This window comes from Triturus cristatus, chromosome 7 (assembly GCF_964204655.1).
Source record: "Triturus cristatus chromosome 7, aTriCri1.1, whole genome shotgun sequence".
In the NCBI taxonomy this organism is placed as follows: domain Eukaryota; kingdom Metazoa; phylum Chordata; class Amphibia; order Caudata; family Salamandridae; genus Triturus; species Triturus cristatus.
Genome location: NC_140590.1, coordinates 714,122,038 through 714,138,052, shown reverse-complemented (window position 1 = coordinate 714,138,052; position 16,015 = coordinate 714,122,038). Strand labels below are relative to the sequence as shown.

The window sequence follows — 16,015 nt, the reverse complement described above, 5'->3', positions numbered from 1 at the left end:
ACCACTATACCAAATCAAGAGAGGCGTTGCAAGGCATCCTAGAGGAAGGAGGGCTCATTGATAGCTGGAGACACCTTCACACACAGGAGAAGGAAGGTACGCACTTCACGTCCCACAGGGGAACTTGGGCGAGGATAGACTATTGCTTCATGTCCAGGGGGCTAGGGTCCAACATACGCAATGTGTCACATTTGGCTAGAACGTTCTCGGACCATTGCCCGGTAAAGGTATCGTTCACCCCGCCGGGTTATGACAGCCCTAGGCCGAGTTGGAGATTGCAACCCACGGCTTTGTTAGATGCCGCTTTTCACGCGGAATTGGGGGAGGAGATTCGTGAATTCTTTATTAGAAATAAGGGCTCGGTTAGTAGCGTCGAGGTGATTTGGGAGGCCTTTAAGGTGACCGTCAGAGGGATCTGCCTCTCTAAGAGCTTTGGGGTGCTACGGGATATACAGCGCACGCTGCGACGTCTGGAGAGGGAACTGAGAGGGTTGGAAAGACAGATGGGGCAAGGAGAGGCAGGACAAGTGAATAGTGCATTTCGAGAACAGCTGACAGAATATGAAGACACAGCGCAGCGCAAACTACAATTTCAGGGATGCTATTGGGTAGCCCGCAGATATGCTGAAGGGGAGCGACCCGGGAGGGCGTTGGCGGAGGTGACACGGCATCCTTGATTCAGCACACACATATTGGAGGTGCGAGGCCCCGATGACATATTGCAGCGAGACTCATTAGACATGCTGGAAACGTTTCTCACGCACTATAGTACGCTATATACGTCCCAGAGGCGGGGCTCACTTGAGCTGGAGGAGTTCATGGGGGAGGTTGCGCTTGGGTGGCTTGGAGATGCGCAGCGAGAATTTTTATGTCATCCATTCGAGTTAGATGAAATCCGAGAGGCAATAATGCAGTTGAAAAACGGGAAAGCGCCTGGGCCAGATGGCCTACCGGCTGAATTATATAAAAGCTATATTGATATAATGGCACCAGTACTAAAAGAAGTGTATGAGGAATCCTTAGAGGTGGGAACACTGCCGCCCCTGATGAGAGAGGCCATGGTCACATCCTTGCTGAAGCCGGGGAAGTCCCCTGAATCTTGTGACTCATACCGCCCGCTGTCACTGATAAACTGTGACACAAAGATATTAGCAAAAGTGCTTGCCAATCGCCTGTCCCTTCTAATGGGCAAACTTGTACTTCCGGACCAGTCGGGGTTTGTGCCGGGTAGATCGACATCGCATAATCTCAGGACTTTGTTCACATTGTTGCAGACAGTAGACCCCGAATTCCCCCTGGCCGCTGTGTTCCTCAATGCCACTAAGGCATTTGATTCTGTGGAGTGGGATTACTTCTTTGGGGTTCTGCAGAGGATGGGATTCCCACGGTTATACCTCTCGTGGCTCAAGCTGCTATATAAAATCTGGCCACAGCCAGAATACTGATAAATGGTCACTTGTCCCAACCGATCACAATTTCAAGAGGCATCCGACAAGGGTGTTCGCTGTCACCCTTATTATTCGCTATCGCCATAGAGCCACTGGCTGCTCGGTTGCGGCAGGTTCATAAAGATAAGGCGTTTCGCTGTTGCCTGCGACAAATATTGATATCGTTGTATGCGGACGATATTACGTTATATGTTAGGGATCCACAAACCAACATCCATACTGCAAGACTTTATACGGTTTGGAAAAGTTTCCGGTGTGGGCATTAACTGGGGGAAATCCCAGGTGTTCCCGTTAACGCCGGCAGTGACCCCCTTTTCACTTGACTTTCCGCTAGAGTGGTGCCACGCGGACTTGAGGTATCTCGGGGTTCAGATAACTAGAGACAGGAATGAAACCATACGGGGGAACTATGGCACAGCTATTGAACGTTTAAATACTAACATTACACATTGAATGGCGTTGCCCCTGTCTCTGGCAGGCCGAGAGTCGCTCATAAAAATGGTGATACTTCCACAATTTCTGTATCTATTTCTCAATATCCCCTACCACCCTGGGCTGGCCTTTTTCGCCACATTGTGCTCTGAACTCATACGATTATTGTGGGGGGAAAGCAGCCGCGCCTAAAATGGTCAATATTAACCAGGCCATAGGAGCAGGGTGGTTTCGATGTCCCTGACTTTGAGGTCCATTTCTTAAACGCACTATGCCTATTACTGGGTGTATCCTCCTCGATATATGCCTCAAGTGGCGGTAGAAGATTGGCTTGCGGATCCAGTGCCTCTCAGTGGCATCATATATGGTCCTGCGCGCACACGAGCAGCACCTCCCACCACTATCCCTAGTACGGTGGAGGCATGGCATCAGATAACAGCCCTCCTAGGTACGTCATTCCTTTACTTCCCTAGGCTACCGATCTCACATCACCCTAATCTATCACTATTGCAGGAGAAGGGGTTCCCAGACCTATGTAAGCGTGCACATATTAGTACATGGGGAGATCTTTTTCATGAGGGAACTTTCCGTACATCAGAGCATTTCCTGCAGGATGTGGCGCACACATCTCTAGATATTTTCTTATATGTAAGACTCCAAAACGTTTTTTTTGGGTCCTTCTCTTTGGAACTCGATTCCTCTCGCCTTGCGCAGAGAACCGTCCTATTCCCACTTTCACTGTGCCCTTAAAACCTGACTTTTCAACCAATAATTTTTTCTCCTTTCAATAGCTTCGTCCAGGCGCCGGGAAACCCTTTTTGGGTAGCTGTTGCGCCATACAAGTTAAATAAATAAATAAATAAGACTGCGACAAGGTATGCGGTCGATCCTCCCAGACTTTCCCCGGGAACCTGAGTGCCTTGTGCCCTTGCAACAGATGTTGCAATCCGGTGATGGCGGGCATCTGGTGTCAGGATTATACACTACGAGCACATAAATCGGGAGTAGATAGTCCGTCCAGAATACATTGGGGGGGGAAGAGTTGGAGAGTGAAGTTACTGATGAACAGTGGAAATATTGCTGATGAACAGTGGAAATATTGCTGCCTTCAGACTGCACAGATATCGGCCAACAGCAGGCTCCGTGTAGTACATTATAAGTTCCTGCACCGCTTATATTATACGCCGGTAAGGAAGTTGAGTTTTAAATTACCGGACTACGATAAATGTGAGAGATGTAAACGGCGAGGGGCGGGCTTCCTGCATTTAGCCTGGGAATGCGAGAGAATACAGGAGTATTGGGAACAGGTGTTTGTAGCATTGGAGGACATGATAGATAGTCAACTGGACAGAGATCCATTCCTTGCGCTCCTGGGGTACACGGCACAGATACCCAAAAAGTACAGGAAATATATCGCTCTATCACTCTTACTGGCAAAGCAAAAGGTTGCCTGCAGATGGGGCAGAGGCAGGGCCCCGAAATTCACGGAATGGCTGGCAAATCAAATATATTGCCAAGAGTTACTACCACAGGCCTCTCAACCCAAGGACATATGGGGGCGGCTGGCGCGATACCTCCTCTCACATAGTCCCGAAGGGGCTGTTGCCTCGCCGCGCCTGCATGACGTTGATGGGGGTGCGGGGTAGAAAATGAACCTCTCTCTCTTTCTACGGCTTCATACTACATGGCCAGACATGTTAGAATAGATAGTAGCCAAAAGGGGCCTCATTGGTCTCTAGTGAACCTGGGAAGTGTCACTGCAGATTCTGTGTCTGTTGTACCTTCAGGCGGTGTATGCGAGACGTCTCGCTTGTGTTCTTGGTTATCTTGTACCATCGATATTTGCTTGACTGTGTTACTGTGCCTGCAATGCTAATCACGAGATATGTATTGGAAACTGCCTAAGACTAATAGAAAATGTTTTACTGTACCTGCTGAAAATAATGTCTTTTTGCTCTGTAATGATGCAAAATCATAAATAAAGTTAAAAAAAAAAACAACCTGCTCTCGAGGCAAGATAGGAGTATGCCTGGGCTATTGAAAATGTCATCTTCCTCCCAGGTCACTGAGCTGGCTGATGCCTAAACATGTCATCACACCACACCTCCAAATCTCTCAGAAGTTCATTTGGTTCCTTAAACTACCTCACATTGCACTCCACTTACCATGCTCTCTACCTTGTCTCTTTGTGTCTAGGTATTTGTAACCAGTTCTTAAATCCCTGGCCCATGGATGGTCTGTAATAATGATGCAGTGTAAGATGTTTACATAAACTTACAAGTCTCTGCATCACCAAAAAGGGTCCTGAATCGGAGTACAGAATCTTTGTGCAGGCTAGATTTTGGATTAAAGAAAGTGACGAAACGTATAAAGTACAGTGTACTGAAGACCAGTGGTCTCTTCACATTATGTTTACGGCTTTGTTAGACTCACTCTGTTAGCATGCCATGAACTATACTCTGTGCTTATTTTGAGCCAGCTGCAGGAGGAACCGCCAACCATCATTTATGGAGACCTACACTTATTTTTACTCATTCGTCTTCGACCCAGACCAAGAGAAGAAAAACACAAAATGGGGAAAGAAATAGGAAGAAGATGGGGAAACAGTGGCAAACTGACAAAGCAGAGAGAAAAACAACCTGCAAAAGTGAGATAAAGAGACAGGGAGCATCTGGGGATGTATGAAAGAGGCATCAGGTGGAATCAAGAGTATTTAGCCATGGTATTTGGCATCCCATCATTCTGCAGTGCCAGCCTGAGCACTTATTCTTTTACAAAATTAGCACGGACTACTCTGGAGGTGATGTGGGGATGTACAGGAGAGACTCTAGGATTCAGGGATGGGACAGAAATACCTTCTTGGGTTTCAACCCGCTCACCTGAAGCTGCTGCTCATGGTGTGATTCACCTGTGTGGTGCTGTTTGATCGTCGCAAGTTGTTGATAGCAGGAGACCCACCCAAACCAGCATCCTCCTATAAAAAGAGTTAAGGGATGGAAAGACTGTTTAGGAAGATATTCACATTGTATGAAGTCTGGACCAAGAGGACTTGAGGTGACACCTTCAAGAGTCAGGCAGAGAGAGAGTAGGAGAACCCCTACCCAACCAACCTAATCAAGAATCAGGAAAACAGTTTGCAAACTGTGACTTTTATAGAAAGGTTTATGTAACAACATTGCATGCTAGCATCTGATTGACCAAAATGGGGAGAGTGATCCTATTACCCATGAGGAAAACATTGGGTATCTGTATGGCTTTGGTGAGGGTGACAGGATCTCAGTGGTTATGAGAGAATATCATGATGGTTGGCTAAAATATCCAGCATTATATATTTCCATCAACCTTGGGCAATGTTAGATTTTCAGTACTGTCCTAGCATTACAGTGAACATTGATTTATTGACACTTTATACTTTTAAGGAATTAAATAAACCAAATACAATTATACTTCAAATGGTACAATAATAGAATCTGGCCCCCCATGAACACAGAGAGAAATGGGCACCAGAGCACCCTGCAGTAATTTTGCATAATAAAACAAACTGTAGACAGTTGCACTTCAGAATGGGGCTATAGTACATCATTTAGGGCCTTACTCCATCAAAAAGGGACGATTATCCCTTCTGCTGTATCGCAAATGCTACATGTAATACTGCACTTTTAAAATGGCAGATGAGATATCCACCTTGTTTGTGAGGGAGTATCCCATCCACCAAACTCTACATATGACCCTGATTAGAGATTTGGTCGAATGGTCCGCCCTGAGCCAGAGAAGGAATGGTTATTCATGGACAGGGCACTGGAAGGAACAGCATTGTGGAAAGTCCCATTTCAAGCCCGTACACATCGCCAAGTGAACCTATACATCTCTTTGGTCACCATGCCCACCTTGCAGGTCTGGGACACAGTTGCGACTCAAAGGGATTTTACATCGTTTCCCTCCCACCTCACTTCAGTGGTAAGGAATGGAGACTTTACCCCAGGCTTGGACAATGCCACATTTGGGGTCTGGCAGCATGCGGAATGGCGGTCTGTGGACATTTCTTTGACGAGGGGGGTCCAATCCGGTTTGATACTATGGGTGCTGAATTTTCGATACCAGAGAGAGAGAGACACCAGTACACCCAGATGCAGCCGGCAGTGAGAGATGCGGCACAACAACCGCTGACAAGATTTGAGAGGTGGCTTTTGAGTAAGGACACAGACAGGCTTCTAATCACTGAACTGTATAAGTTGCTTACGAATGGAGAGCCTGAGCCGAACTCCCCTGCACAACTCCAGTGGGAGCTGCACATAGGTAGAGAACTATCCCCAGGTGAATGGCAGGACATCTATTACCGGGCGCAACACACCCCCTCTAATGACTTCAACATAGAGACGGTGACGAAAATCGTCACGTATTGGTACTTCATTCCGGTATGTTTTCATAGAGGGAACCCAGAACACAGCGACAGGTGCTGTAGAAGTTGTGACTACCGGGGGATGCAGATGCACATTTTGAAACTCAGTAACCCAGGTTCCCCTCTTACATAGTGCTGGGTCTTGCCAATTCACTTACATTCCCACTCAAATCCAGGCTGGAACAACACATAACTTTGATACTGGGGCAGCACATCAATCCATACTGGCTCTCTGGGGGGCAGATAGGGTGCCATCTCGGCAGAAGTGGCTACACCGGATATGGCACCCTCTGGGGATGGAGGAGCTTTCACGGACATTGACAGAACAAGGGGACTCATACCAAGAGATGTGGCAGCCTTCCTTAAAAGCTCCTCTCATAGGAGTTCACAGAGCTCACCTGTCTCAGGTATCTGACATTGTTACGCCTGATTGCACCACCGGAGTGACCCTTTTGGGGCTCCTTCATGGGATCGGCCACTGGGATCTACTTTTGTTAGAAATATAGAGTCTGTTTAAGCACCCTGAGGAGGGTGGTGTGGGGGACTTATTAAATGAAAAGTGCCAATGAGGCTCGATGTTGATGTATGACGGTGTTGATTTTGCATGATGTACATATTGTCCGCGCTTCTTGTACCAACAATGAAAACAAATTTAAACATAATTACGGCCCTGAGACTTTGATGGGCAAAATTAAAAAAATGAATGGCATCAGAATACATCGTCTTAACAATGATTACTGCAGCGCAATTCACTATTCGCTCTCAGATCATTAAGTTGCTGTGCTTTCCATTGCAAAGACTGATTATCATCTTTCTACAACTTAGCTTTTTATCTAAGGTGGACTGTAGATTTTCAAGAAAATGAAACAGTGGCCAGCAACAGACAGCTCTGTTGAGAGACAAACCACAGATCTACATATCTAGGCATCTGGAAGGTGGGACTCAGCCACAGCAGTCTTAGACTTCACTCACCAGGGTGTTCCTCTTGGCTTTATTGTCAGTGATGACCGAGACAGAGCGGGCGATGGGCTTCGCTGGCGAGGCGCTGCTGGGCCGTCTAGACACCGACAGCTGGGAGCCCGTGAGGCTGAGGTCAAGCCCATCGCCCCCACCTTGGAAAGAAGTACTGCTACGGGAACTTCGCATGGTGATGATGCAACTGCCAGAGAGACCTACAGCATGACAAGAACAAGTAAAACTGTGATTCATTAGCTCAACAAATATTAATGTGATATGGATACCAAGCATTGTTTTTCTCTGCATTGTCTAAAAACAGCAAAACAAATACAGATACAAACAGTTGTACTGGATAAGTCGTGGCAGTTCCTAGGAAGAAATGTACCTCAAATGTTCTATAGGCCTGTCAACATAAGCATACATAATAACAGCCATTGTTTCTACTTGGTATAGGATTCCATGGGCTTTGGATATTGATCTAAAACATTATTCACGATTAATATTTTTCATGTCACCTGTATACAATACTCCATGATGTAATTCTAAACTGAAGTGTAATATGTAAATCTGTGGTTGGACTTTTGCATACTTGAATCCACAGATCCCTATATGCAACCCAGGTGGTCATCTACTAAAAGCCTACAGCACTATTGTATAAGTGCAAGTTAGGCTCAGTCACGCTTACGTCCCAAGTTAGAACATACCTAGTAAATATGAGAGAAATGTCTGCGGCGGTATTGCCATCACTGACAACCATTTAATTTAGAGGGTGGCCAAGTCATTTCCACATCTCCATGCAAGCAGTAAAAGACAGACAGTAACATTTATGAAAATTACCTTAATAGTGTACCTTTTATTACCATCAGCTTTTGGGGCCCATTCTGAATGAGGGACTTGGCCTGGCTCCACAACTATGCCCGGGGAAGGTGAATGGATGCTATAATTCACCCAAAGCGAAAAGTACATTGTGCAGGTGAGGATAGGTGCATATGAATACGAAGACAAAATAGAATGACCCCCCCCCCCCCTTCTTCAGCTTGGGCAAAAAAAAAATAATATTTAACCTGTTTTCCAAGCACTGATTGGTAAGACTAAACCAAAATTTGCAATGCAATAGGTCTCAGAATTGTGAGATTTTGAGCTATCGGCATTGTAAATGGCAATGCCTTTTATAATATTAAAAGGCATTGTCATTTCCAATACCAATAGGTCAAAGTTTGGCAAAAGCGGGACCTATTTTATTGCAAAGTGCGGTGTTGCTGATGCAGGCGCCGCACTCACCATTAAAGTAATTTTTTTTTAAAATGAAACAGAGCATGGTGCTTCTGAAGCGGGCGCCACGCTCCGCATTCAAGTTTATTAAAAAAAAAATTAAAAGCTGAAAGAAATCGCAGTGTCCCTGAAGCAGACGCCGCATTCATCTTAAAAGTAATAAACAAAAAAAACAAAAAGCGTCTGCTTTTGTACCATGTACCGTGAGTGCTGAGGGGGTAGGGGACAGCCACTTTAAAGTTAGAGCGACATAGCGCTCCATACGAAAAGCAGCTGCCATTGTGCTGTGTGGGCTCGCTGCAAATACAAGAAGCAGCCACTACTGTCCCCATTATTCAATAAACAAAATAGGGCTCACTGACTTATAATGCAGACTGTGTAACAAGCCAAGCAAAAGGTTCAGTCATTATGGGAGGTAAGAAATGCAGACACGGTGGAACTAAGAAGCCTAATTATGAATCGGAAGCCAGCATTTACAATGACAAAAGCCAATGAAATATGGGTGGAGAGTGGGCGGAGCTTCAAATGCATACTCCAGTACAACAAGTCTCGCAGAGCAGCGCATGCGCGCCTGCTCTAGGCTCGACCTAACAAATACAGAGACAGCACTGGTGCATGTGGCAAAGACGCCACCACAAACACAGAGGCAGTACAGGTGGGCATGGAATAGCCCTCTACACACCCCATGAAAAACAAATACACAGGCAGTGCCAAGACAACCCACAAACACAGAGGCAGTGCTGTTTCACATGGCATAAACACACCCAGGTCACAAAAACTCAGACAGCACAGGTGCACATGGGCACAGAGACATACAATGAGAGGCAGACACACACACACACATACGACAGATGGGTACTCAGACATGCACACTGTAGAAAGCTGGATTGCCCAGTGGGGATAATCCTTCCACCGCCTTGCACAACCAGCTCCTAGAAGGCAAACACTGTTTTACTGAGACAGCCTCGTCTACCCCTTCGAGGCGCAGGACGAAGAGGGTGGGCGACTTCAGAGAATGCGTGTTAAGGTTCACAGAACCAGCACAACACGTGCATCAGGAAAGCACTCAGACTCCCAGACCAATTTCATAAAATCAAATCCATGACAGACACAGATAGAAATGCACACACAGACAGAAAGGTCCACAGTAATATACACACGAATACAAACACACAGGCACACAAAGGCACACAGATATGCACAGAGTAACAGAGAAACATATGGATGGACACACACAACGATAGATGGGTACAGAGACACACTCACAATGACACACACAGAGATACAAACACACAAAGGTAAACACCAATAGTCGGGTAAACAGACATGCACACAGTGAGAGACACACAGATAAAGACACGCACAAAAGTCCACCGTGACAAAGAGGCACACAGACACAGGCACACAAACACACACACTGCCATTCGTCTCTCTAGAATGGCGAAAACAGCGTTTATAGCCATGACCGAGGCTTGTCTGCAGGGCCTGCCCGCTCCAGGAATGTTGTGGCGGGTGTGGCAGAGGGGCATCTAATAACCAACCCAAGCCTTTCCAGCCAAGACGTGTAATATCCTCGCAGGCTGGGGATGTGTCCCCGCATAGCCAGCCTTGTTGACAGTCCGATGCCTTGGAAAATATTTCATTATTTCCGATTTTTCTCTCTGGGAGTCCCCGGCATTGGGTGGAAGGCCGTCCCGCGCATATTTCCCATGATCAATTAGGCACTCTACAGAGCCATTTATATAACACGCAGCACCTACCTCGGAAACACTCGAAACAAGCATTTGAATGCAATCGCAGCACCTGTGCCCCGATTTCTTCAAAAGTAAGGAAATAGAAAAAACCCTTTTTTCTATTTCCTTACTTTCGAAGCAAATCGAGGCACTGTGCTTTAGCTTAAGATGTTTACAGCCAAAGCATGAGTGCCGCAATTGTAGCCAAAGTAAATAAGGAGAAAAAATTGCTGCCGCATGTCTTTTTTTTTTCCTCTTGATTTACTTTGATTGCAGTTGCTGCACTCGCGCTTTAACTGTAAATATCTTTAGCTAAAGTACAGTGCCACGATTGGTTCAAAAGCAAAGAAATCGAAAAACCTTTAATAAAAATTGTCTCTTTACTTTTAAAGCAATTGCAGCACCAGCGCTTTAACTTAGATGTTTACAGTTAAAGAGCGAGTGCGGCGATTTTAACCAAAGTAAATAAAGATTAAATAAATATTTGCAATGCAATAAGTCTTGCATTTAAATACGAGACCAATGGCATTGGAAAAACGTCGTGCCTGCAGTAAGATAAACTCAATATAGAAAATAGTGCTTGCAGACTTAAGAACACTAACTGTGTAACAACCGAAGTAAAAGGGCTAGTCGCCCTGGGAGGTTACAGATGAAGACAAGGCGGTACTACGGAGGGACTAACAAGCCTATTTACAAATCAGAAGTCAGCATTTGCGAAGGACAATGACACAAGCCAATGACAAATATGGGAGGAGAGTGGGCGGGCTTCCATTTCATACTCCAGTACAACAATTCTCACAGAGCAGCGCATGCACGCTGACCCTAGGTTCAACCTAAAAAGTCTCTCCTGTTTAGACAATGATGCTTTAGGTCTCACCTAAACCCAGTTTTCGCTGTCTTTTGGAAACAGACCTCCTAGATCTATTAGGTCTCAGCAGGAGACTTGTGGGATCCAATATAATTTAGAGTTGCCTTAGTGTCTGCCCCTCGTCCATGATTTGATGGCTTTCTTATCTAATTCAGTTCCATGCTACTCATTCAATGGCTTTCATCATTCTTGTGTTTGCCACGCCATCTCTCCCTGCTCTCGTTCCCCGGCACCCACTAGCCCTTCACAGCTCACCGGTGTTCCTACCACTGTTCACTTCGAATTGGCGGGTGGTCATCCTTTTAGGTTTTTAAACCATTCCAAGAAGCAATGATTTTTCTTAAACATCAAGTGATTGGGATGCAGCCCGAGAGATTGCCAGCGTCTGAGATTAATTTGAGCAATCCATCCATAACCTTGTTGTTGTTGCAGTTGACTTCCTAAGTGCGATTGTCCCATGCTCACTGTGCCACTGGGATCATGCACTACTAGGTTGATGAGCTCTTATCAGGGCAAAACCGATCCTAGGTTGCTTGTATTCCAGTTGAGGGAGCACCTGATTTGGCAACACGGGCTGGATTGTTCTCGGAGCAGGGTCAAGATTGATTTGCATAGGGCTGGGTCCAAATTGAGGTGTCATGTTGGGCGAAAAATCATGGATTGGAATGCGGCCTGAGTTATTGCCAGTGGCAGAGATTAATTCAAGCATTCCACCCATCACCTTGTTGTGGTTACATGATTTTTCTTAAAGCAAATAAAAGATCATTTAAAGATGGCTACCTTTGCATATGCACAAGCATGTCTGGTGGTCATCTTTTTCGTATGCCTATAGGGCAATCATTGTAAGATGCCAGTCACACATGTCCATAGCAGGCATCTTAGAAGGATCTTTCTTTTTCTTATAAAAAAATATATATATTCCAGGGTGGGCGCCAAGCACATGTGATCACAGTGACCATCTTGGAATGATATCTATATTCCTTTAATAAAAATAAAAATCAATCCAATTAGTTTTTCCAGAAGACTAAAAAAATAGCCATAAATACACCAATAATTAAAGAAAACAACCCTGGACCCTAAAGACCATAGCTACTACAGACCTACTGCAAACAGACAATACCTGGGCAAACATATATAAAGAGCAGCCTTCACCCAGATGTCACAATTGATCGAAGATAACTCCTTATTTTCTGATTTAGAAAGAGGATTCCGTCCAGGAAGAGTCACTGAATCTGCACCAATTGCCATCTGAGATGATCTTAAAAATACAGTAGACCACAATGGGGTTGCTCCAATACTCGTCTTGGACTTTTCACTGCTTTCAACACAGTTAATCATGAGACTATTCCAAAGACTCTACAAAGACGCATAGAGGGTACGGCTCTCGACTGGATCAGATCCTATCTTCAAAATAGAACAAATGTGATCCTTACTCCTCCTTTCTCATCCACACCCTATATCATAAGAGCAAGGCTATATCATCCCACCCATGCTTTTCAACATCTAAATGAAGGAATTACCGGAAATGATAAATGAATTTCAGTTCATCTGCTATAACTACATAGATGACATGCAAATACTTTTTAACTGAAAAGCCCAAAGACATAGGACAGTCAAAAATCTTCAATTGCCTCCGAGCCATTGATCAGAGGGATGGCATGGAGCCACCTAAAACTGAAGGTGTCAAAAACTGAAATACTCCTCTATGAAGAATAGAAAAACATTAACCCACTTTGCACCTGGCCTGATGATCTGGGGCCACCTCCTAAAGTATTCAAAGTAGTAAGAAACCTTGAAATTACCATGGACTTCAAGCTATCAATGAATGCCCAAATGGATACGTGAACAAGATCAAGCTTTATTACTATGAAAACTCTGCAACGCATCTTCCCCACCTAGAATGTGCACATAAGGTCCAAGCCATTATCTCTCTTGCACTGTCTAAACTGGATTACACCAATGGCCTCTACCACAGATCACCTCTATCAACGATGAAGACTAGAATTAATTCAGAACTCTACTGCTAGGCTACTCCAACATGTAAAGCCACAAGCCCACACCTCCCCTTCCTTGAGGGCACATCATTACTTACCGGTTGCTAGAATATCCGCCTTCAAGCTACTTTGTATCACCCACAAATCAATATATAGAAAATAACCATTTTTCATCCAGAAGAAAAGCACCAAATACATACAACAAAGTGACCTCTGCTTCAGACTGGGTCCCGCCTTAAAATTCCAGCAAACCAGAAAAAACACACGGATGGAACATTTTTCTCTGCTTAAGCTGCCAAACTATGGAATTCATTACCTACAAACATAAAATTCACAGACAATCATCTTACCTTCGGAAGATTACTCAAGAGTTGGCTCTGGCCTACATGTCCGCGATACTCAAAATACAAATGTAGAGCAATAGTATGCACAAGACAACAGCAATGCATATGTGCGTCCATGAAACATGATTAAATTATAATGAGGCGTATATATTTAGATATGTGCATTTCTTTGTACAAATGTGTATAATACTTATGGTTAATACAAATATATATATTCTTATATTTATGCTTAACAAGTATATAGGTCATTGCATAGATAATATAAGTATTTGACTATATGTGTATGGGTTGCTCCACACGCTAGCTTAGATGGGCAGTCAAATCTAAATCAATATGGAACTGTCACAATCCATTTAACAAACCAATTAAATGGTGCCCCTAACCTTTCCTGCACTCTATTTGTTACACAGCCATATATATTTACATATTTACAAGTGTACTCCCAGTTCCTCCCCCATATTTAATACTGTTGGGACCTTAGTGGCCATATCGATAATGTAACAGGACGCTAGTCTTCTAAGACGTTTCTCTCCGTCTCCTCCTCTAGAGTCACGAGCTACATGGTCCAAACATGGACCAACTAATTTCCGGTTGCTATTATGGTGTAACTGAAAATGTCTAGCAACCGGATAGTTGTTATCGTTATTCTGAATTGCTCTCTGGTGTTCTAGTATACGAATCTTGGCTGCATGTATGGTACTGCCCACGTACCTAAGGCCACATGGGCAGACAAGACAATACACTACAAAGGCTGTGTTGCAATTCATGAACTTAGAAATGCGTACAGGATCTCTGCTTCCTGGAATCAAATAAGATGTTACTTTACTGCTGTTAGCCAAGCCTTGCATTTCCCGCAGGGATAAAAACCTGCTATACCTAGAATCCCTCTTTGAGTGGATGGCAGATGACTTTTCACCAAATGATCTTTAAGAGCTCATGTTTTTCTGAATGTGAAAGATGGATGTACTGGAATGTCACGACCGATAATTACATCTGATTTAAGTATACTCCAGTTAGACTGAATGATTTTTCTAACATTGGTCGCTGCACTGGAGTAATTAGTAATCAGCCTGAAATTTGGTACATTCTCTCTTTCTTTCTTTTTAGGAACATCCCTCAGTAACTCTGTTCTGTTTTTCATCTCTGTTTTCTTCCATGCTTCCTCAACAATTCTCCTTTGATAGCCTCTCGCTTGAAACCTTTCTATACTCTCTACAGCCGCTTGTTGGTAATCCTCCAGTCTAGTACTATTGCGTTTTATACGCAATAGTTCCCCATAGGGGATACTATTTTTCAGACTCACCGGATGGCTATTCCTTGCATGTAGCACTGAGTTACCCGCGGTAGATTTTCGAAACAGTGCTGTTTCGATCTTCTCATCTGCCACAAACACCTGCTTCTCCCACCAGCCTACAAAAAGATTGGCATAGCTGGGGGCGAAGCAGGTCCCCATGGCAGTCCCATGTCTGGGTCTGTATATTTGATCCTGAAAAATAAAATTATTATTATGCAGACAGAAGTTCAAGAATTCAACCAACATCTCACTGTGCTCAGAAAATTTCTGAGGGCGATTTTTTTGAAAATATTTGATGGCAGCAATTCCATCCTCATGAGCAATGCTAGTATATAGACTAGCTATGTCAAGGGTGATCATCAAGAAGTCAGGTTCCCACAGTGTCCCTTCAATGTACCTCAAAAAATCCTTTGTGTAAGAGGGTAATTAAAGTACAAACGGGGACAAATAATAGTCAATAAATTTAGACATATTCTCTAGAAGGCCACCAATTGAAGAAATATATTGGTCGTCCCGGCGGATTCACCATATCCTTATGGACCTTTGGCAAATGATAGAAGGTAGGTAATCTAGGATGGGGTGTCTGTAGAAAGTTATATTCTTCAACTGAAAGCATGCCCTTAGTCCGCCATTTCAGAATCAACTGTTCATACTGTGCAATACTCTCCATGTATTCACTAGCAGTTATAGGTGAATAGTTTAAGATTACTGAGCTGTGAGAGAGCCTCATTACAATAATTGGTGCGGGTTTGCAATACCACGTTCCCACCTTTATCCGAAGGTTTAATTACAATGTTAGCATCCATCGCTAGATCTTTTACTGCCCGTCTTTGTGCTCGGGTGAGATTCCTTGCATGTAGCACTGAGTTACCCGCGGTAGATTTTCGAAACAGTGCTGTTTCGATCTTCTCATCTGCCACAAACACCTGCTTCTCCCACCAGCCTACAAAAAGATTGGCATAGCTGGGGGCGAAGCAGGCCCCCATGGCAGTCCCATGTCTGGGTCTGTATATTTGATCCTGAAAAATAAAATTATTATTATGCAGACAGAAGTTCAAGAATTCAACCAACATCTCACTGTGCTCAGAAAATTTCTGAGGGCGATTTTTTTGAAAATATTTGATGGCAGCAATTCCATCCTCATGAGCAATGCTAGTATATAGACTAGCTATGTCAAGGGTGATCATCAAGAAGTCAGGTTCCCACAGTGTCCCTTCAATGTACCTCAAAAAATCCTTTGTGTCCCTTGTGTAAGAGGGTAATTAAAGTACAAA

At 44.3% G+C, this 16,015-nt stretch overlaps 1 protein-coding gene across 1 annotated transcript in view; it reads right to left on the bottom strand.

Moving 5' to 3' along the window:
* The window catches only part of CEP131 (centrosomal protein 131), a 467,091-nt gene that overhangs the window by 402,519 nt on the left and 48,557 nt on the right, over positions 1-16,015 (bottom strand). The window contains exons 3-4 of the mRNA XM_085617399.1: positions 7,252-7,451; positions 4,760-4,854 (exon numbers count right to left, since the gene is read on the bottom strand). Of these exons, the coding sequence (XP_085473525.1) occupies positions 4,760-4,854; positions 7,252-7,425 (269 nt within the window). The 5' untranslated portion in view covers positions 7,426-7,451. The remainder of the gene's footprint in view (positions 1-4,759; positions 4,855-7,251; positions 7,452-16,015) is intronic.